The sequence below is a fragment of the Trichechus manatus genome, unplaced genomic scaffold (genome assembly GCF_000243295.1).
Source record: "Trichechus manatus latirostris isolate Lorelei unplaced genomic scaffold, TriManLat1.0 scaffold00047, whole genome shotgun sequence".
Classification (NCBI taxonomy): domain Eukaryota; kingdom Metazoa; phylum Chordata; class Mammalia; order Sirenia; family Trichechidae; genus Trichechus; species Trichechus manatus.
In genome coordinates this window covers 5,664,584-5,688,501 of record NW_004443983.1, presented here as the reverse complement: position 1 = coordinate 5,688,501, position 23,918 = coordinate 5,664,584, and the positions used below count along the sequence as shown (strand labels likewise).

At 38.9% G+C, this 23,918-nt stretch overlaps 1 protein-coding gene across 1 annotated transcript; it reads left to right on the top strand.

The window, feature by feature from the left end:
- Positions 1 to 10,366: 10,366 nt before the first annotated feature.
- On the top strand, positions 10,367 to 16,260 carry ARL14EPL (ADP ribosylation factor like GTPase 14 effector protein like). Its single transcript, XM_004376973.1, has 3 exons — positions 10,367 to 10,459; positions 11,884 to 12,023; positions 15,860 to 16,260. Exons 1-3 carry the CDS (start codon positions 10,367 to 10,369, stop codon positions 16,080 to 16,082), a joined length of 456 nt encoding a protein of 151 aa, XP_004377030.1. The 3' UTR covers positions 16,083 to 16,260.
- The last annotated feature ends 7,658 nt before the right edge of the window (positions 16,261 to 23,918 follow it).

Here is a 23,918-nt window from a genome sequence, read left to right as displayed (position 1 = left end):
AGACAAAGACTGAGTAACCTCTTGAGATTGGAGTAAGAGAGTTGGTTCTGTTGGCAGGAATGAGTCAATAGAATTTAGGGTCTCAATGTCCCCAGCTTCCTGATTATCTGCCATATTCCCCATCCTACATTCCAAGATCCCATTTCTTCCCAATCGATACCCTCACTTTAACTTCAGACAGCATTCGAGGTTGGGAATTCAATTCATGTTTTAATTCAGCAACTCTGACCATAAGACTAGGTAGTTTTCAGGTCTTCTATGCATCACTTGTGCAGTGATTCTGAAGCCCTGAGCTCTCTCTTTCTTTCACCACTTTGTCTAGAGAAAGCAGGACCAACCAACCAGCTCCCTTATACTTCTCATTCTGACAAAATCATAGAAAGGTATCAAATATGCAATCACCCAGAGTTTTGTCTCTTACAAATATTTGATCCATTGGTGGTGATTTTTTTTGTATTTCTATTGCCACTTCATACCATGGTTTACAAGTGCCTCTTTACTTCTGGAGGCAGACTCATCAGTCCCTTTAAATCTAGCCAGACTTGAGAATCACTTTTGAAAACTCATCTTTATAATATTGTTTCTCTAGATGCAGTTATTTTATACTATTTATTTTCTTCTTTAAATTGAGTAGAAATAGGAGGAAGTAACAACTTTCAATCCTGTGACACACTGTTTTTATTTTTAGCCCCTTAATTTTTAAAAAGTTTTCAATTAGGACTTTTCTTGGTTGATTACAATTCTTATCCTTTATAAGAGTTTTCTCCATCTATATATAGGAGGATTACTGCCCTTGCACTTGGCCCTTAATATGTTTGTTCTTTCTTGGTGTTACAGTAGCATTTTGTGCGGTAAAATCAAAGAAGAGTAACTCCTCCTGCTGATTGTGTAAGAACAAACGCAAATGTTCACCAAAAAATTATAATTTTTTGTAGGATGTGACTAAATGTGGAAAAGTCTGGTAGGATTTTACCTGCTTTGAGGTTTATCAATGCTTAGTTGACAAGATGGAACACATTATTAATTATGCAAAATTTACTTTGTAATCTCAAACATACAGCAGTTGCTTAGTGAATATAGAGTTCAAATATACTACATGCTGGTACCACCTAAAGCTTTTGCATCAGTGCCTGATGGACTGCAAGCTCTTATAACTAAATATTTTGTTTCCTTTCCTTGTTCTTTCCAGAAAAAGCAATTAGGAATTAAATGGCAGTTTTTACCCTGTAATTCGCAAATGAATGGGGTAGGTATTAACCTGACGGTGAAGTGGTTTTAATGACTCACAACACAATATCTGAATTGTGGTGGCAGAGGACAATGTTTAGAGGATTTTAATTTAGAGATTAATATATTTCTTAGACATAGTTTATAAACATTGTTTCACTTTCTCTCAGGACAACACAGTTTATGCTCAAATGGCATATATATATATATATACATACACACAAATATATGTATGTATACATATATGTGTATATATGTATATATATGTGCAGTTTGCTGTTTGATGATGGCACTAATCTCTGAAATTCCTCCAGGAATACGATATTGCTTTTGGTTTACTATCTTCCTAGATAAAGGCAGTTCTCTTGGCTTCCACTTAGCTTTTCCTACCATAATAGCCCTTATTCCACATGTCAGGGATCCTATGTGGGCTATTATAAAAACAGGCAGGGGGCACTTTGGTGGTAAATATTAGCTGAACACTTGAAGTCAAGATATGAGATTGAACAGTAGAGTCAAACTCTAGGATGGTAGCTTGTTGTGAATGAGAGATGGGTAAGAAGATGAACTATCATCATCTGATTTCATATGATTTTAGGATAGATTCATGGTGGAAGAGAGAGTTAACATTTACATCTACTCCACCCTCTGTTTTCCACCGCTTCTCCTCCCAGCCATTATTATAAGAGCCTTAAAGTGTAGGAGCACCTTAGAGGCCTTGTGATTTTTTCCCTAGAGGGTTTTATGGTTTCCCAGCAAAACAAAGGAAACAAGGCAGTACAGTTTCTCTTTCTTCCCTTCTTTTTCATCCACCTCCAAGGTATGTGTACTTTCTCTTTGCCACCCTACCACTTCAGCTTGACAAGTCAACTCTCAAGAAGTAGAGAGTAATAGAACTGTGGAATATCATAATTTGAAAGGTGTTCCTTTTCAAATGATACATTTTAAACTTAATTCCCTCTGAAGCTGGTAAAAAGAGAAGAGACAAAAGCAAACCACAGAATGGTGACTCTGAATATATACAGGATGTGAATGTGTTGTAGTTTAGGAGTGGGAGAAAATTGGGGCTCCTTTTGTTGCAGTGTGCACTGAAATAAAAATGAAAGCTAAGTAGTGAGCCTGAAAAGGCTGTAAGGGATCTGGGAGAAAGAACCTTCACATTTAAATATTTCAGATGAGGGCTTTTGAAGTACATTTATCAGGATAACGCTGATTGTACTTATAAGGATAATGCCGAAAATGGCCCAGTTTTCTGCTCTCATAAAAGAGTCTTTTTTTCTGCTCCCCATTGATGGGACAGAGTAAACAGACAGGTTTCTGCTTTTTATAATCCTTAAAATTGTGTGGCGGAACTTGTATGTATAATTTAAGAGATTCAGATTATAAACAAGGTGTGAGGAGAGAGGCCCTCATGGATGCTGACCCGTAACAGACCCAGACGGTCTTTTAGGGGATTTGATTTGAGAGTGATGCCAGATTACAGCATTCACAGCACGTTCAACAAAAACGACTATGTGGTCACGGTTTGTTCCTCAGGTTCTCAAATTCTCTGCTGAGTGCACTTTCAAATTACTTTAATTACACAATATTTGTTTTCACATTATTTTATATTGAGACACAGAAGCATGTGTGTGTGTGTGTTTTGTCTAGCAAAATATAGCATAAAAGTATTCCTGTTGTTGTGTGCCATTGAGTCAATTCCAACTCATAGTGACCCTATGGGACAGAGTAGAAGGATCTTTATGTATTGTAAATAAAGTTGTTTTAAAAGCATTAACGTTGTTTATTTAGCAACACCCTCAAAGGCTTAGATAAAAAAATTTACCTTTAATTCTTATGGACAAATGACAATGGAGTTTGTTTTTTAGAGATTATTGAGCAGTTGTGTGGTTTTGAGAACAGTGGAATCACCTGGGAGGGGGCAGCAAGGGAATGACTTAACTGATCACCTGCACAGTAATCGTTTCTCTTTACCAAATTGGTCTCTGGTGGGATTTGACTCATCTGTCATTTGTCTCAGTCATTTATCTCAGGAACTAAGGCTAGAGACAGAATGAGGTTAAAGCAACTTGACTCTCTTACTGTGATTGCTTTTAATGAAAACTTTTTAAGTGATTACTACATTCCCCATTTGAATGTTCAGTGTGTGTGTGCGTTTTACTTCCAAATATTTTTTGAAGGATGTCTTATAGACAGTGTCTCTGAATAAATGGCTTTATCTGCTGCTGAATAAAAATAGGGACCAACTTTTGCACTAGAGTTTAAACTGAAGACTTATCTTGCTTTGATAATTTGCTAGTGTTCTAGCACTTGACTACTAACCAAAAGGTTGGTGGTTCAAACCCACCCAGAGATGCCTTGCAAGAAAGGCCTGGGGATCTTCTTCTTGAAAACCTTATGGAGCACAGTTCTACTGTGACACACATGGGGTTGCCATGAGTTAGAACTGACTCTGTGACAACTTTTTTTCCCCCTTAAGGGTAAAGGTATTAAAAAAATATGTATTCTACCTTATGCAAGGCACAATCAGCTTGCATAAATTCAACCATGCCTGCTGGGCCCTAAAGATAAGTGTAATGATTAAAGTGGCATAATTTTGTCTGCTGTCCCCCTCAATGACCATGTGCCTCAGCATGGGTGCAAAGAGGGAGATCAGGATCTGCTGCTGTTTCCTCAGGTAAACTGGTTCCTGCAGGCCTGCACACGGTGAGCAACTTGCCGGGATGTGTGAATCTGAGGTTTTAATGGTGAATCTATTTCATGCACCATGGCTCCCATATACAAGCCAACTGCTTTGTCTGATGCTCAGCCTAAGAAATAGTCTGCTGGAGAAAAATCTGCTGCGTAGGTTATTCTGATGTAGCATTTTCAAGATTAATTTTGTCTATGTGTGACTTTCTTCTTTTATGTGGACTTCAAAATCTAATCCAGAGGTCAGATGTGACTCACATGTGTGAGATGGGAGCCTTTTCCCAGAACATTTTGAGATGTGTGCTACCACAAAAGAGCTGAAGGAGGTGAATTTGAGATTATCTAAAGTGCATCTTCCCCCCACTACCCTATTCCTCCTCTTAAAATATCCAAACTTGTTGCTGTTGAGTCAATTCAGGCTCATGGTGACCCCATGTGTTACAGAGTAGAACTGCTTCACGGTGTTTCCTTGGCTGTAATCTTTACAGAAGCAGATTGCCAGACCTTTCTTCTGCAGTGCCACTGGAAAGGTTCAAGCTACCAACCATTATGTTAGTAACCAAAAAAAGAAACCCATTGCCATTGAGTTGATTCAGACTCACAGCAGCCCTGTACAGTTGAGTACAAACCGTTTGTGCCACCTGGGGTTTTATTCCTTTCCCAGGCTTCTTTTTAAAAAGTTTGTGTAGCTGGCATTGATTCTGTCCCTTCCCTCAGGAATATCTTGTATAGAGATGCTGGTTGTAATTAAATCTTAGGGCAGTTTAACATCCTGAAAAGGGCACAGGATTTGGGGTCAGATAAACCAGGGTTCCATGCAGTCTATTAGTAACTCTGTGACCTCAGTGATCTTCTTGGGCTTTGGTTTCCTCTTCTGCAAAATAGAGATGATACTGAGTTCACAGTGTTGTTGTAAGAACTGAATGAAGAAATATATGTAAAAATGCTTAGCAAAGGGCTTGACATATAGTGTTCTTGCTCTTGTTGTTATCTGCCTTGGAGTTGCCCCCTGACTCATGGCAGCCCATGCGGAATGGAACTAAACACTGACTGGTCCTGCACCATCCTCATGATTGGTTGTAGATCCGACTATTGTGACCCATAGGGTTTTCATTGGCTAATTTTCAGAAGTAGATCACAAGGCCTTTCTTCCTAGTTTGTCTTAGTCTGGAAGCTCTACTGAAACCTGTTCAGCGTCATAGCAACACACAAACACACTGACAGACAGGTAGTGGCTGCACATGAGGTGCATGGCTGGGAATCACGTTCTACCACTGAACCACCACTGCCTCAAGTGGCACATAGTAGGTGCCCAGTAAATGGCAGATATTTGCATAATATTCACAAGATATTTATTGAGCACTGACTATGTCCTAGTTCTGTGTCCTAGCTGGAGGTAAATAAAGGCGTAAGACAGCCCAGAACTCAAGACCTAGTAGAAATAGGAATTTGCATCTAAAAATCAAACTAACAACAGAAGGGAGATGAATGTTACAACCGACACATACCGCCGTGTTACTCAAGGTTTCTGGTTCACGGTGAATTAAGGAGCTTGTGCCAGAATGTAAATCAGTAAGCTGTTTACTTCAGGATGACAAGTTTGCTAGGAAGAAACATGTTAGCTAAACCACCCAATGTGCTTCGTGAAGCCGTTGATTTAGGTCCTGGCCCCAGTTGTTCTCTTTCCCTGGACTGGTACTAAACTGTGCTCCCATCCTCAGGCCACACCTGGACTAGCCTTGTTCCAGCAGTCTGTGTAACGTCTTTCACTTGGGAGAACCTCTTCTCCTTGTGCCAGACCATATTTGGGTCATTCATAGGCAATCTGACATAACAGAGTTTGTTAAACTGATTTCACGCACTTTGTATTCGCATCACATGCAATGACCCAGGATATACCACATTGCTTCCAGCCCTGTCCTTGAAGATGAACGTCTTTGTTAACCTGAATGTTCCTGAGCCTGAAGCTGCCATTTCTCATCACCATGCTCACTGGAGGTGGTGGCAGTGGGGTCTCCCTGCCTCTTTGCAGGGGTCCTTAAACTTTTTTTGCGTGTGCGTGCCATGGATCCCTTGGCAGTCTGTCACATCTATGGGCCCTTTCTCAGAATGATGGTTTTAATGATATAAAATAAAATCTGTAAGGTTACAAAGAAATCAGTTATATAAAAATACACTTATCAAAATTTGAAAACAATTTGTGATAGTAATAGATGTGGTTCATTACTAACACCTCAAATAAAAAAATCTAGCCATTGGTCTAAGAACTACCATCATTTTGAAGTAGTGATGAGCACAAATGACATTATTACATATCTATAATAATTCTAATGAGTTATAAAAACATTGGAGCCCTGGTAGTACAGTGGTTAAGCACTCAGCTGCTCACCGAAAAGTTGGTGATTCAAACCCACCAGCCTCTCCTTGGGAGAAGGATGTAGCAGTCTGCTTCTTAATGATTTACAGCCTTGGCTAATGGGCCACAACTACCACAGCCTCCACCAGACTGAGTCCAACACAACTAGATGGTGGCCGGCTACCACCACCAAATGCTCTGACAGGGATCAAAATAGAGGGTCCCAGACAGAGCTGGAGAAAAATGTAGAAGAAAATTCTAACTTATAAAAAAAAAAACAGACTTATTGGCCTGACAGAGACTGGAGAAACCCTGAGAGTATGACCCTTGGACACCCTTTTAACTCAGTAATGAAGTCACTCCTGAGGTTCACCCTTCAGCCAAAGATTAGACAGCCCCATAAAATAAACAGTAATACATGTAGCTCAAACGTGTACACGAGACTAAATGGGCACATCAGCCCAGGAGCAAGAATGAGAAGGCAGGAGGGGACAGGAAAGCTGGATGAATGGAAATGGGGAACCCAAAGTCAAGAAGGGGAAAGTGTTGACATATTGCAGGGTTGGCAATCAATGTCACAAAACAATATGTATATTAATTGTTTAATGAGAAACTAATTAGCTCTGTAAACCTTTATCTAAAGCACAATAACAAAGAAAAAAAAGCCTACCAGGACCAAATATATATATATTTACAGCCTTGGAAACCCTATAGGGCAGTTCTACTCTGTCCTATACGGTTGCTAGGAGTCAAAATTCGACTCGACGGCAATGGGTTTTGGTATAAAAATGTTTGTGTGTTTTTATTGGTAACAAAGTCACATACTGCTAACACTACTATGGATTGTTGCTTACATTATAATAGAAGGAAATGCTAGAATTTCAGTTAGAGTTTAATGAAAATAAATATGTATTTTTGCCCCTCAAAGTTCAAAGACCCCCTACATTGGAACCCCTTCTTTGGGAATACTAAGCAGGAAAGAGGAGGAGTTCTGAACCTATTTATTACTTTTACTGGGCAAGAGATTTTGGATCCATAATAAAATCCAATTACATTATCAGTCCCTGGTGAATTCTATCATAATTTCCTTTTGCTTTATTTGGAACACAAAGGAGTAAAGTTTCCGCCTAACCTATTTGTGGAAACCTACATTCCACAAAAGGTCCCTAGGTGGCGCAAACAGTTTGTGCTTGACTGCTAACCTAAAGGTTGGCAGTTTGAACCTACCCAGTGATGCTGCAGAAGAAAGACCTGGCAATCTGTTCCTATAAAGATTACAGCCCCGAAAACCCTATGGGGCAGTTCTACTCCATCACATGGGGTCGCTATGAGTCAAAATTGACTCGATGACCCCTAAGAACATGGCCGCTAAGAACAACAACGTTTCCCAGCATTGCCTGAGGATTTTCCCCTGCAAATTATGACCCCAGTAGGTCTGGGGTTTGGCAGGATTTTTGTGATTTTAAAAAGAGGTACAGGTACAGGTGATTTTACCTTTATACTCCATAGGATTGTTTGGCTGATCAGATGTGAACTTGCATGTGAGGTATAAAACATTACTACTAGTAGTGTTACTATTATTTTTAGAATAGACTTGTAACGTATGGGGCTGCCATGAGTCAGGATCAACTCAACAGCAATGGGTTCTATCTGATAGAGAATAGAAAGGAAGAATCAACTAGGAATATTAGGAAAGTGTTAAAAAAAGAATACAGACTTTAATAGGGATGATAGGGAGAAGAGTTATTCAGAAAGAAAAGGGGAGAAAGAAAAGGGACTATGTAATAATCAGGGAGAGAGTCTACTACAATAAAGAGAACACTCCAACCATAAGATCTGCAAGTATCTCAAGGAGCTAGGGAAAAGGCATTTTTCTTCTATAGAGACTGAGAGTAAACAATGGTAGGAAAAAACCTGGTGTGGGGAAGTGGGATGAAAGGGTGATAGTAAATCAGAATGTTTTCTGCTGAGGTCAGCCCATTCTCCAGTAGGGGCCTTGAAAGAGGTGTAGTATGTTGGCTCAGGCTGAGGGTGGACTGAAGTTCAGGGACTTGGGGGAAGGAGAGAATCTTAACCAACATTTAGTTAACAAGCACTTTGCTTCTGATTGATCAGTGGGTACAAGTAACTCAGTTACTCATTTATGAAGGAAGAAATGGTAATTTGGAGGGTTTGTGTCTTGCTTTGTCATAGGTAAACAAGGGGGTATCTGTGAGTCTTATGTAAGTTCTATAGAAAGGGTGGTTATTTGCAATAAGCCATTTCCTGAACACAAAGGGTGGGGAGATTTCTTTAACTATCACTGTTTTCCAATATCACAGGGTTTAGGTAAAATTCAACATTAACAGAAGAAAAATCAATATTATTTCCTAACCTAATACTGGGAATTGGAAAGGGGCATATGGAAGAGTAAGCAGTCAAAGGCTTTGAACCTAGACATTGGGAGAATGAAGGTACATTGACAGAAATGGAATTTCCAGTTGGGAAGGCAGGGCTTGTACTGCCAATGACCCAACCCAATTTGGCACCCAGGGATGCCAAAACAAGAGGCTAATTATAAATGTATAGTCTGGGGCTGATCTGCTGTGTTATATCAGAAAGGTCCATATTCCGGAGGAGGCTTCCACAAGCCCTGCTGCTTTCTCTGTCTCTGATCAACTACCAACACTGACTACAGGGAGCCTTTTCTACTGAAGGAAACTTGCAAGTGAGGTATAAAATATTATTACTACTACTAGGACATCCCTGGATGGAGCAAATCATTAAGCACTTGGCTATTAACTGAAAGTCTGGTGATTTGAGTCCACCAAGAGGTGCCTTGGAAGAAAGGCCTGTGATCTACTTCAGAAAGATAATAGCCATTGAAAACCCTATGAAGCATAGTTCTACTCTGACACACATGAGGTTGACATGAGTCAGAATCAACTGGTTACTGGTGGGCTTCACCTAAATAACACACACACACACAAAACAGCACTGTGTGTGTGTGTTTGTGTGTATACTGAAGTATTTTGAAATAAATTACAGAAATTTTCACAGTTTTTTAATGGAAAATGACTTCCATTTACACAAGCTGAATTAGAAATTTGTTTGAAAAATTGAGTAAGGAGATCTCTTAGGCTGGGTTCTCTAGAGAAGCAAAACCAGTAAAGCATATAAATATATAGAGAGTGAGATTTATATCAAGGAAATGGCTCACGTGGTTGTAGGGGCTGGAATGTCCCAAGTCCATAGGTCAGGATAGAGGCTTCTACTGATTCACGTAGCCCTGGGGCTGGAGAACCCAAGATTGGCAGGGTCAGAAAGACAGGCTCTTGCTCACGGGCTGTGAAGATTGATGAATCCCAAGATTGGCAGGCAAGACTGCAGGTAAGCTGCTAGCTCAAGTCCCAAGAACCTGAGGTCAGATGAACAGGAGCCAGCCGCAGAATGTCCACTTATATTCAATGCAGGCCACATGCCCAAGGAAACTCCATTTCAACTGATTGGCTACTCACACCATCTTACGACTGCCAAACTACTAAGAATCATGGCCAGGCAAGTTGACACACAACCTTAACCATCACAGGAGGTCAGGGTTTTTAGAAGCAGACTTGGGAATGAATGATCTTTGAACAGATGACAATTGAAACCATGGGAACAGGTGAGATTTTCACAAAGTTACTGGGGATGTATGACATTAGCGTGTCTTACTTTTTTTTTTTTTTTTCAAGAGGGTGAGTGTAAAGGGGGAAGAATAGAGGACTAAGAATTCATAGTCCTGTTAAGCAGGAGCAGGTGGTCCCAGTGTTGCTACTCCAGAGAGACCTATGATGCTAAGAACTGTTAAAGGTATGATTCATTTGCTGGTGGAACTCCTGGCAGAGGAGAATGTCAGTAGAGCCGTCTAGGGGAGTCAGATGTAGGACTGAAGAGTGAGTGAGTGGTAAGGAATAGAAGCCAGGAGCACAGACAGCTCTTCAGGAAATCTGGCTTTGAGAGAAGGTGAGATGAGGGGACAGAACAGGAAAGAGTCACAGGATTAGGTTACCAGGTGTGTACGATATTAATGTGCTTTACTTTTTTTCAGTTAAGCTTTTTTAGTGATCAAAAATGAGTGAACAATCAAAAAAAAACAATTCTCAAGAGGGAAATACAGATGAAAGTTCTCCTGAGAAAAACTGTCAAATTGGACAGAAACAACTGGTATGTCATATGGATTTTGTGATTCCAAGTTGTCTTAATTTCTTAGTGCTGTTATAAAAGAAATACCACAAGTGAGTGGCTTTAAGGAACATAAATTTACTTTCTAACAGTTTAGGAGGCTAGAAGTCTGAATTCAGGGCGCCAGTGCTGGGAGAAGATTTTCTGCTTCCGCTGTGGGGAAAATCCTTATCTCAGCTTCTAACATTCTTCTTGGCATTCCTTGGAGAGCTCCATGTGGCATCTATTTTTCCACCACTTTGGTTGCTTCTGCTCTTTTATGTCTCAAAAGTGATTGGTTTAAGACACACCCTACACTGATATGGACTCATTAACCTAACAAAGAAAATCCTACTCCCAAGTGGGATTACATTCACAGCTATAGGGGTTAGGATTTACAACACATATTTTGGGGGGACACAATTCAATCAATATTGCTTGTTATTTGGAAAGTTCCCAACTTGATTCTGAGCTGTCCTTGCATGTGGGTGGGAAGTGGGGCCCAGCCAGCATCCACAGGAGGATCTCTGCTCTCCCATACTAATAGAGCTTTGCTTCCTCTTCACCCTGCTCACCCCTGGCCTAAGCTCACCTCACATTTCTCTGTGCGGCCTCTCAAACCCCTTATAGCACTTTTAGCCCAGTGCTCTGTGCAAAAAAATCCTGCCCTTGACAGAATATTTGTGAAGAATATACTGAAGTGTTTTTGTTTAATAAACCCTCATTTTGTTGTTATTATGTGCTAGTCAGGGCTCCCCATTTTATTTCGAACGATAGAAGTCCCAAAATGGAGACTTTTGAAATTTTCTCCTAAGTCTCTCAAAGTCATTTTAGTGAGATCTTCTCCAAATCTGGCTTTGAGTGAGCATGAACCCTCATGGGGCCACATACTAAACGGGCTGAGAGGGGACCCTTCAGGTGGCTGTGCTCTGAATGGGAGGCCTGGTTAATGAGTAGCCCTAGAGCATATCCCAGAGTACTGAAGGGGAGGGCCATGTATGCTTTTGGTTTTTCCTGTGTTGTGAGGCACTTTACCTGGGCTTCTTCAGCTAGCTGCTGAGGAAGGGCCTATAACTCCCTTGTCTTATTTGCAGTAAAATATTCACTCTGACACCCATCCCTATCCTTATGTTTGAGAAGCTACCTGGTGTTCTGCAGGTATAAAAGGAATTCTTTTGTTCTCACCCCTGTTTTGCATGTAGAATATTTTGAGTTTTATGCTGTGTGTTTCTTCATTCAGAAAGAATGGCTTAATTTGAGAAAATGTACATTATCTTTTAAAGCTTGATTAGATTTTTATCTCTCTATAAAATATCTAGACTTTCATGCCATTATGGTGATACATAGAAAAAGTTCATTTTGAGTCAATGTAAAAACATCTAAAACTATCCAATTCTTACTACTAATGTATTTTATTTGCTTCACAGCAACAAATAGAGCGGCAGTTAAAATGCTTGGCATTTCAAAACCCTGGACCACAGGTAGCAGACTTCAACCCTGAAACAAGGCAGCAGAAAAAGAAAGCACGTATGTCAAAGATGAATGAATATTTTTCTGTGAAATACAAGTAAGATCATGATTTATAAAATTATAAAATACATGAGTTCTCCTTGACAAAGCTAAGTATTATAGGTTACCTCTTTTTCATGATTTAAAAAGATCCTTTATAAATTTTAATAGTACCTCATGTGTCCAGAAGTTAGCAACTTCAAGAAATAGACTATAACCCCAAACTAGGAATCAATTAAAAAAACAAAGCTTCAGACGCCCTTATACAGAGTAATAGCTTTAGTAGAAGAGAGAATTAGAAAAGTAAAAATGTAAAAAAAAAAAAAAAATCAGAAAGAAATAATACAAGGGTGAGAATAGATTCAGGATTTCAAATGGGCACAGACTGATCATTAAATACAATCATTACTATAATGTCAGAGATCTAATACTGTGCAAACCACCAAGGAAAACATTGTTAACTTCAACTATATTAAAATAAAATTATAAATTAATAATTAAGAATTTATGCCCATTAAAAGACACCTTACAAACGTATCACAAAGTGAGAGATTAATATTTATAGCCTAAAAGATTAGTACTCAAAATACATTTTTAAAAACTCTGCAAGTTAATAGGTAAAAGACAAACATCCTAATAGAAAAATGAACAAAACAATGATCAGGCATTTCACAGAAGAAAAAGCTAGTAAGCATAAAGAATCCTGAACATCATCAATACAGTGTGGGGAAGTGCCACACCCCGAGATAGCCAAAAAGTTTAGTCTGATGATATTAATGTTGGTGAGGCTATGGGGCACAAATTGAGTGTAAAATGGTACAACCACTATTTAAAACATCTCACCGTTACATATATATATACATATGTGTGTGTGTGTATATATATATATATATAAAATCTTAGTTATCTAGTACTGCTGTAATAGAAATACCACAAGTGGATGGCTTTAACAAAGAGAAATTTATTCTCTCACAGTCTAGGAGGCTAGAAGTTGGAATTCAGGTCAACTACTCCAGAGGAAGCCTTTCCCTCTCTGTTGGCTCTGGGCGAAGGTCCTTGTCATCAATCTTCCCTGGTCGAAGAGTTCCTCAGCATAGGGACTCTGGGTCCAAAGGACACACTATTTTCCTAGCTCTTATTTCTTGGTGGTATGGGGTCCTAATGTCTCTCTGCTCGCTTATCTCTTTATATCTCAAAAGAAGTTGGCTCAAGACACAACCCAATCCTGTAGATTGAGTCCTGCCTCATCAGCATAACTGCTGCTAATCCCATCTCATCAACATCATAAAGATAGGATTTACAACACATAGGAAAATTACATCAGATGACAAAATGGTGGATAATCACAAAATACTGGGTATCATGGCCTAGCCAAGTTGACCGATATTTTGGGGGGACACAATTCAATCCATGACATATATATTATACATATATACTTTATGACCTAACAATTTCACTCCTGGGTATATACCCTGGAATAACTCCTAAATATATGTATAACAGGAGACAGATATAATAAAGTTTATCACTGATTGTAATAGCAAAAAAAAAAAAAAAAGGTGATAATAATTCAAATGCCCCTCAATAATGGAATAGCTAGGTAACTTGTGGTATATTCATATAGTGGAATATATATGGAAGTAAAAATATTTGAATACAGCTAACTGCACCATTATGGATGGATTTCAAATCACATTGTAAAATAAAAAAGTACATTACAGAAGAAAAAACACAATATGCTTAGAGATACATACATATGAGGCATAACTAAAAGATAAACAAGAAAATTTTTATAAAACGAAGGTGTGCCTCTTTTTAAAGGGGAGGTTACAGGGATGTAATGGGGAGGGACATAGAGAGGACTTCAAATGTATCATACTTTTTAAAATTAAGCTACGCACCCAGAAGTTTGTGCAGTATGTTTTATACACTTTTGTATGTATGATAGTTCATAATTTTACAAAAGATGGCAGTAGGTAGGTATCCAAAAACCAAACTAAACCCATAGCTGTCAAGGAGATTCCAACTCATAGCAACCCTATATGACAGAGTAGAACTCCCCCGTAGGGTTTCTAAGGCTGTAAATCTTTATGGAAGCAGACTGCCACATCTTTCTCCCATAGAGTTGCTGTTGGTTTCAAACCACCAACCTTCCAGTTAGTAGCCGAGTGCTTAACCACTGTGCCACCAGGGCTCCTTATTAGGTAGGTAGGACACTATAAACTCTGTGCCTCAGTGTCTGAGTTAAGGCACAGGAGGGTTTTGTTAAGGCAAAGGGAAATGGGGAGCATCTAACCTGTGCTCTGGGTTGGTTTCAGGAGCACCCACTCTTATCATTCCCATAATCCAAAACCAGTTGTCAGCCAGTTGATTTGGACTCATGGCAACCCCATGTGTGTCAGAGTAGAACTGTACTCCACGGGGTTTCCAAGGGCTGATTTTTCGGAAATAGATCGCCAGGCCTTTCTTCTCAGATATCTCTGTATGACTTGAACCTCCAGCCTTTTGGTTAGCAGCTGAGTGTTGCCACCATCAAGGGACTCTGTCATTCCCATAATAGATTTTACATCTCCTTGCTCGCTGACATCTGATCGGCTTGGGGTGGAGGAGAGGACTCTCATTACGTAGATGAAGCACTTCAAATGTAAATACTCACAGATCAAAACATTGAAAGGCACTCCAACTAACGTGTGATAATCAGACCGCAAGTGTGATAATCAGACCATGATCCTTAACCATTCCCTGCTTTATTAGGAAAGTGGAGAGCATAGAAAGGCATTATGTAACTGAAGTAGGAAGAGAGGAGGTGTTCTACTTGCTTGGGGACAAAGAAGTTCACAATTTCACTGCACTAGCTCAAGACCAGGCTCTTTGACTTCAACTGGTGAAAATGGATAAAAGCTGTACAGAGGTATTTTGTCATTCTAAGGCTCTCAAGCAGCTCAGTTTTGTTTTGTTAATTTTTATCATGATGAAATCTATATATAACAAAACATTTTCCATGCTGTTTTTACATGGTACAATCCAGTGACATTAACTGCACTCACCATGTTGTGCAACCATCTCCATTATTTGTCTCCAAAATTTGTCATCACCCTTAACAGAAACTCAGTACAAGCAGCTCAGTTTTGAAGGATATATTTCAAAATGGTTTGGTTTTGAGAGGGTGGCAGGTTTCTTATGAAAACCCTTTGTCCCTGGAGCAGTTGTACAGACTGACTGAGAAACCGTGGGAACTTGAAGCAAGCTTCTAGACCCTTGGGGTCTCCTCTGATGCAGAACTTCTCGCCTTCCTTCAGAGTCCACGATGTATGATCCCATGATCGTGCTCATCTGATTTCTTACTCCACATTGGGTAAAAACCAGAATCAGAAAGGAACAGAAGCAATGACATCCGGAAAGACTGTTAGCAAAGAAGATTTAAAAAAAAAATGATCATGATGTAGTAGCTCATGGTTCTAATGCTTATCTTGAGTGGTTAAAAAATGTAATTAGATACAGTATAGTGCTTTTAAGAAAGGAAAAAAGTGCAACTTATTAGGGAACGGTTACATCAAGAACAGTTGTATTTTAAAGAAAAATGTAGGGCGTTTGTAGGAGGAAGCTTTAATCAGCTATTCCTCATAGTTAGGTGGGATATGACATTCCCCAGCAAGGCTGGAAAAATGAAGTGCTACTGCCCATGGCAGCCTTGGCCGCATTGGAAATTGATCGAATTGATTGAGTTTCCCAGGACATTTCTGTCACGTAATATTCTGAAGTGTTACCGGGTAATCTCTAGGGTGTCGACCCTCAGAGTAACGGGATCATATTTATGAAGTTTGCTGCGTAATGATTTGTTCTCAAAGTCTAGGAAAATTACACTGTTGTTAGTGTCATTATTTTTCTCTGCAGGGTTATGAGGAAGTATGACAAAAGTGGCAGGCTAATTTGTAACGACACGGACCTGTGTGACTGTCTGGAGAAGAACTGCCTGGGCTGCTTCTACCCCTGCCCCAAGTGTAACTCCAACAAGTGTGGGCCCGAGTGCCGCTGCAACCGCCGGTGGGTGTACGATGCCATTGTCACTGAATCGGGGGAGGTTATCAGCACGCTGCCGTTTGATGTTCCCAACTAGGAGCTGTTACGTATGGACTGAATTTTTTCTTCTTCTCGTACATTTAAGTTGACCTCTTTCTCTTGAGTGAATTTTAGGGCTTGGGGAAAATGTTGGAAAAACCTACTTAAGACTCATGTTCTCTCAAGCAGTAGAACAATACAGAATAGTAGTAATTCTGTAAACTTCTTACTATGTCTTCTCTAATTCCTTAACTTGTGACCAAGAGTGTGACAGTAGATAAATCTCAGGATCTCTCATTGGCTTCCTGAGTCCTGCTCCACCCTCAAATTAAAAAACCTCTTCCCTCTTTTCTGCTACCTGAGAAAATGTAGTTTTAAGATGTTCAGACTTCTGTAACTGAGATTTTCTCACATAGAACATAGAATCATAGCATTTATAATGTTCAGTTACTGTTACTATCTTACACATCAGTAGTTCTAAATTGGAATTGCCATTTGGATTAAAAAAAAACCTTGTGACTTTGCACTGTATATTCATAGTCTCATTTTTTTATTGTTAATGTTTTAATAACATTAAAATCAAATCTGGTAATATTGTTATTATTTGAAACTTGTATTTTGCTTATAACATTGAGAAATTAAGACTTGAGTGTCCTAAAAGCCAGTGGCTTGCCTTTTTTCATTTCAGAATTTTTTTAAAAGGGACAAAACTTAAATTGTTATACAAAAGTGTGTTTGTTATGTGTTTCTTTGAGGGTATTGAGAAGCAATTGACTAAATACGTGATGTGTAGTCTTTTCTATTCCGACATAATGTAGGAAGTTTTATAAAAAGCTGAACTTGGCCTTTGTTGAATTTGTTTTTTATGACAGGGTCTTGTTTACTTTAAGTCAGTAATTCTCATACTTTAGTGTACATAAGAATCACCTGGAGGATTTGTTAAACTGTAGTATTTTTGGGCCCCACCCCCAGAGTTTCTGATTTATTTGCATTTGTAACAAGTGATGTTGCTGCTGCTGGTATGGAAACCACACTTTGAGAACCACTTATGTAAGTTATATTAGATACATAATATAAGGAAGCATTTTTGAATAGAATCATTTGATAATTTAAAAAAATTAGCAAGAGCATTTTGGTTTCAAAGTAAACTTGAAATGTTACAGAGTTTTCAGGGTTTATTTCTTTTCAAAAATCAGATTCAAAAGCACTGATTTCTGCACAAACTGCTTGTGCCAGGGAAGGTTCCTGACAATTCTCAACTTGCTACTTGGTAGTATGTTTTAGGACTAAAGTAACAAGAGCCCTAAAAATAACCCTGTGTCTACAATGCTCCTGTAGGTGTAGCAGGAGAGCTTAGGTTCTTCTGCATTCTTATCCACAGAATTTACTGGGTTTTCCAGATTCAGCTTATTTTACCAAGCATCTACTGCTAACCAAACATTGTGCTAAGTGCTTCCAATTCATTAACTTTAATCATCACAGCCCTGGGAGGAAGATGTAAAATCAAATTCCCCAAGTCAGATCCATTGAAATGCTCACCAGGAACAGACAGCACTCAAACAAGTAAAAAGGAGTGGAATCTTTTTTAGGTGGTTTATATTTTGTTTCATTTTAAGAATAACAATGATTTTATAAATGAATTGTTTTTATTATTTATGTGTTTATTTTAGAATCATATACTTTTGAATCTGGAAGAAACCTTGTCTTAGGCTGGGTTCTCTAGAGAAGCAAAACCAGTAAAGTGTATAAATATATATATAGAGAGAGATTATATCAAGGAAACAGCTCACATGATTGTAGAGGCTAGAACGTCCCAAGTCCGTGGATCAGGGTAAAGGCCTCTCCCAAGTCACACAGCTGCAGAAGCTGGCAAGCCCAGGATCGGAAGGTCGGAGAGCAGGGCTCCCACTCACAGGCTGTGCAGATCGACGAATCCCAGGTTCAGCAGGTAAGCTGACAGCTCAAGTCCCAAGAACAGGAGACGAGACGACAGGAAGCAGCCACAGGATCCAGAGAGAGCAAAAAGCCAGAACGTCTGCTTATATACAGATGTGGGCCACACCCCCCAAGGAGACTCCCTTTCATCTGATTGGCTGCTCACAGTATATTCAATCCTGGGAGTGATTACATTAAAACACGGAGAATCATGGCCCAGCCAAGCTGACACACAGTCTTAACCATCACAAACCTTACAGCTCATCTAAATAGTGAGTTAGTCAACAAATATTAACTGAGAGGCTGCTCTGTGCTAGGCACCAAGCTAGGTGTGGAGGATAATATGTTGTTAGTTGCCATGGAGATGGCTCCAATTAATGGCAACTCTATGTGGAACAGAAGGAAATGTTGCTCAGTCCTGCACCATCTTCACAATCTTTGGTGTGCTCGAGTCCATTGTTGCAGCCACTGTGTATTTGAGTGCCTTCCAACTCGTGGGGCTCACCTTCCAGCACTGTATGGGACAATATTCTCTTGTGATCCATAGGGCTTTCATGGGCTAATTTTCAGAAGTAGATCACCAGCCCTTTACTTCTAGTCTGTATTAGTCTGAAATTTCCTCTGAAAACTGTCCACCATGGGTGACCTTGCTGGTATTTGAAATACAGGTAGCATTGCTTCTGGCCTTATAGGAACATGCAAGCCACCACAGCATGAGAAACTGACAGAGGGGATGATACAGCAGTGAGAAAAACCTACCTGGTTCCTGTCTTCATGGAGTTAATGGGCTAAAACCAAAGGTTTTTTGTATATATTTTTATAATTTATTTCATTTTTGTTATTGTTGAGAATATACATAGCAGAACATATACCAATTCAACAATTTCTGCATGTACATTTAAGTGACATTGATTACATTCTTCAAGTTGTACAACCATTCTCACCCTCCTTTCCCGAGTTGTTCCTCCCCCATTAACATAAACTCACTACCCCCTAAGGCTCCTACCCAATCTTTTGAGTTGATGTTATCAATTTGATCACATATAAATAAATCTTAAAAGAGCATAATGCTCAAGACAGACTTTCTTTACTAATTAAACTAAACTATTATTTGGTTTTAAGAAGACTTCAAGGGATATTTTTGGTTTAAGCGGGTTCATCTAGCCTCCATAGCTCCAGAAATTCTGGATTCTAAGAGAATATTAAATTTTATTCTGCATTTTCCCCCTTTTGATCAGGATTCTTCTATACAGTCTTTGATCAAAATGTTCAGTAGTGGTAGCTGGGCACCATCCAGTTCTAGTCTCATGGCCATATAGACAGATCTTAACAGAGCACAGTACTCAAGGCAGACATTCTTTACTAGTTAAGCTAAGCTATTGTTTGGTTTCAAGAAGACTTCAGGGATATTTTTGATCTAAGGTTTGAGGTTTAAAAACTATCTCAGGGCAATAGTTTCAGTGGTTCAGCCAGCCTCCATGGCTCCAGAGAGTCTGGAGTCCATAAGAATTTTAAATTCTGTTCTACATTTTTTGATCGGGATTCTTCTATAGAATCTTTGATCAAAATGTTCAGTAATGGCAGCTGGTCACCATCTAGTTCTTCTGGTCTCATGGCAAAGGAGGCAGTTGTTCATGGAGGCAATAAGCCATACATTCCATTTCCTCCCCCTATTCCTGACTCTCCTTCTGTTGCTGCAAATGAGTTGTTTTTGTTTTTCTTTGTTGTTTGTTGTTTTTACAACTAAGGCAACTTAGACACAGTGAGATAAAATGACTGCGATAAAGACATAGAGAAGAGCTGGGACCCTAGTGTTTTGAAATCTAAGGTTAGGTCAGTGTTCTTTCCATTATACTATTTCCCAAATTTACCTGATCATAAAATTCATCCAGGTGTGTCTAAATACACATTCCTAAGCCTCATCCCAAAGCTCGAGACTCAGAACTTCCAGAGATGAGGCCTGGGAGTTTTCATTTTTAAACAATCACCCCAGGTAAGTCTCTTGATTAGCTAAGTTTGAGAAACATCAACTTATATCACTAGTTTGTCCTATTTTCATACTATAAAACAAACTTAGGCAAATTAACATTAAAATACCTTTCCCTTCTATCCTCTTGTCATTTAGTCTTAGACATAAGATGAAATAATCTGGTTTAAAATTACCTGGTTTAAAAAGTGTGTTGGTAAGTTACGGAGTCCCTGGATGGCAAATGGTTAATCTGCTTGGCTGCTAATTGAAAGGCTGGATGTTCCATTGGTTCAAGTCCCCCCAGAGGCACCCAGGAAAAAACCCCAGGCGATCTACTTCTGAAAAATCAGCCATTGAAAACTCTATGGAGCACAATTCTAATCTGACACATACGGGGTCACCATGACTCAACAGCAACTGGCAGTGTGGTGGTGACAAATTATGTTGTTAAGTTCTCCAGGTTAAAACAAAAAATAAAGTAAAAAATTATATAATTACTAACCAGACATCTTATATTGCTTTTACAGAAGCCTAGTAAAACACTTGATAAAGTGCTTTTTTAGAAATCAGATTTCGTCTTGATCTAATGTCAATTCAATGCGTTTTAAAAAGCCTCCTGCGCTAAATGATTATCGCAAAACTAAATTTATGTGAATTGTCAGAAACTTATTTTGCAAGTGTCTAATTTTCATCACAATGTGAATAAAGCTCTTTTGTTATTTGAACTAAATTCAGATTAACAAGGAAGGCAGCTGTACTATCTGATTACATTAACCAGGGACATTGTCTTGTCAGTGTAATAGGATTTTCTCTTTATGTTTGGCTATCTTTCAATGCTGATTGTGAGTCTTTATGAATATGTATAGAAATTGTAAGGAAAGCTATTTCACAGAAGGTCATTTAAGTATAAACTGATACATACTGAAGGATTTAGGCAAGTCACACTGTGCTCATTTATGCAAAGATTTCCAACTGGAAGGCCATATCACATCAATTTGTATAATAACTTTGCCTGAGCCTAATTTATTAAAGAATATCCACATAGTATCTGAGATAATCCTTCTTTCCCCCCCCCGCCCATATGATATCCTGGATCCATTACAGGCATAGACAAAGTTTACAAAATACACTCTTAACATTTTTTAAAAATTATTTTCCCCTAATTTTTTTTGGAAATTTTAAACTGGAAGTTTAAAATTTGAAAGGATAGTACAGTAGATCCCTGTACATCCTCCAGACTCACCAGTTGTTAACTTTTTGACACATTCAGTTTATCCCTTTTTCCATCTACATACTTATTGGAGGGGGGATCTGAGCCAAATAAATAGCAAACTAAGGAAGGTGGAATGCGGGCATTGACAATAGAGGTGGCCATGAGCCAAGGAATTTAGGCAGCCTCTAGAAGCTAAGAAAGCTCCCCTGGAAATGGCCAGCAAGATGAGGACCTCAATCCTACAACTGCAAGGAATTGAGTTCTGCAAACAATCTGAACGAGCTTGGAAGCAGATGCATTCCCAGAGCCTCCAGAAGGGAATGCAGCGCCATCAACACCTTAATTTTGGCGTAGAAACCCGGAGCAGAGAGCCACCTTAGCCACGCTGGGCCTGGACAAAAGAACTGTGATAATACATTTGTGTTGTTTCAAGCTGCTAAGTTTGTGGTAATTTGTTTGGAAGCAATAGAAAACGAATACAGGAGATTGTGCAAGGGGGTATGGGGGAACTTTTGCGGTGATGGAACTATTTTTCAATCTTAATTTTAATGGTGGTTACTTGTGTGTATATGTTTTCAAAACTTATCCAACCGTTCACTTAAAATGAGTACATTTTATTGCACGAAAAAATATCTCAATAAAGTTTATTGAAATTTTACTATAAAAGAATAAGCTAAAAAAGAAAGGAAATTGGAGACATCATGACAATGTACTCCCAAATTCTTCCACCTAAGAACAAGTATATTCATCTACATGACCACAATATTGTCATCACACCCAGGAAATTTAATATTGATTCAATATCATTTAATATACAGTCCATATTCAAATTTTTTCAGCTGTCCCAAAATAGCCTTATAGAAGTTCTATTCCTTTTCTGATCCAGGACATTTGACATTTGTTTGTCATGATTTATTTGTCCTCTAATCTAGGAGTCACATGGTCCTCACCCGGCCACTCATCTCTCAACTTCTCTTCGCTAGGGAATCGAAGCTTGAATCCTGAGCAAAGTGGTCGAAACTAAGTCATCCTGATGACTGCATGCTAACGCCCTTACCGAGGCTGCTATTTACTTCACTAGCCTTTCTCTGTACAAACGAGTATCCCCCTAACTTAGAGTTGGATTCTCTTGCTTATAAATAAAACACTGTAACTAATCCAGGCATCATCCACAAAATAGAGAGTTATTTATATTTAGTTGCGGCAATTTTCTTTTCAGGGAATTTCCACGAGAAATGAGTTCCTTCTTCCCTACGATACACCCAAGCTTTGATTTAGGAGCAACAGGCTGGAGGCCCTTCGGTTTCTTTTCTACGCACCTGTAACCAGATTGCTCCCTGTAGCAGGAACTGAAAAAGTGTTGCTACAACTCATAGCATTTTTCAACTGAAATGGAATACAAATTACTTAACTTTTGGGGAAGTTACTTCAAACAAGTCCAGTGGAGGCGGGGGGTGGGGGGGAGAAGGCGGTGAAGAGGAATTCTTTTTTTTTTTTTTTTTTAATACTACTTCAGATGCAGAATCCCATTACCTTCTATTAAATTTTTTTTCCATACAGCACCTGGCAGTAAAGTAGCATTAAATTATATCATTTCTGTAATTTTTGTATATATTTTTGGAAGATGAGGGTCATTTGCACTTTGCAGTTTTTTATAATCTACTTTCCTAAAATGTCTCTGTGTGTACAAATATAAATTATGTATGAAAGAAGTTAAATGCATGGTTTGGGCTCCCTCTGCTGGCCATTTGTATGTACTTTAAGCTTTAAATTTTACACTGAACAAAACCAAAACAACTGTTGTTGAAATCAATTTAGGGTTTTTTTCTTAAGATTATTTGGGGGTGATTTCAATGAGACGTTTTCTCCTCCTTGGAATAGAAGATAATTTTCTCAAAAGTTTGTTTTAATTATTTAACTTAATTTAAAAAAAACAAACAACAGACTTTCAATCTGGTAAATGTATTGCTGTTTTGGTACTTTTTGGTTTAAAATTATAATCGAAAACAAAGGATACTTCTATCAAAAAAAAAAAATAAAGTTTTGGAAGTATTTCAAAGGCAGGTCTCAGAAAAAATGCCTGGCTCCCACCATGTCTCTTTCTTACCATGTCTTGGAGGAAGGAACCCAGTCACGCAGACTGGCACCTATTCAGTCTTGAACTTCACCCTCAGCTGTGCTCTCAGGGCTGCCTGGCAGTTCCTTCCTCAGTCCACTCAACTCCTCATCCATTCTCCACAGCAGCTATCTAAACCTCACCCTCTTCAGCCCACCTCCTCCTTCATCCTCTCAGCAGATTATGTTGCCTTCTATGTTAAACATAACAAATCATTGCATGAAGACTACTCTGAGAAGGGATTTGACTGTGACCCAGGTGATGCTCTTCAGGTGAGGCAAATCCTGAAGAGGATTGACAAGTGAGAGCTGTCAGCTGCAACCTTCCCAGCTGCTGGGGGAAGGCATCCTTCCTTCCTGAAAGGGGGATGGAGGCTGCGAAGAACAGCAGCCATGACCGTTCCTGTATTCTATTCGTGCTGTTATAAGAAAGCAGAGAAGTGATAATTCTAAGTTTCATAAATATCATCCTGATAACAGTATTTCCTTTACTATTAAAAAGGTTGCAAAGTGTTAATAGATTTTTTTAAACTGATTAAACCTGGGACCAAATGCTATACAATTTCCTGTTTACATTTCACCTTGAACAAATTCTGTTTTACAATTACAAAAATAGGGAAACGGTCATGAAGGAATCAAAAGAATATTTTATAGACACATTT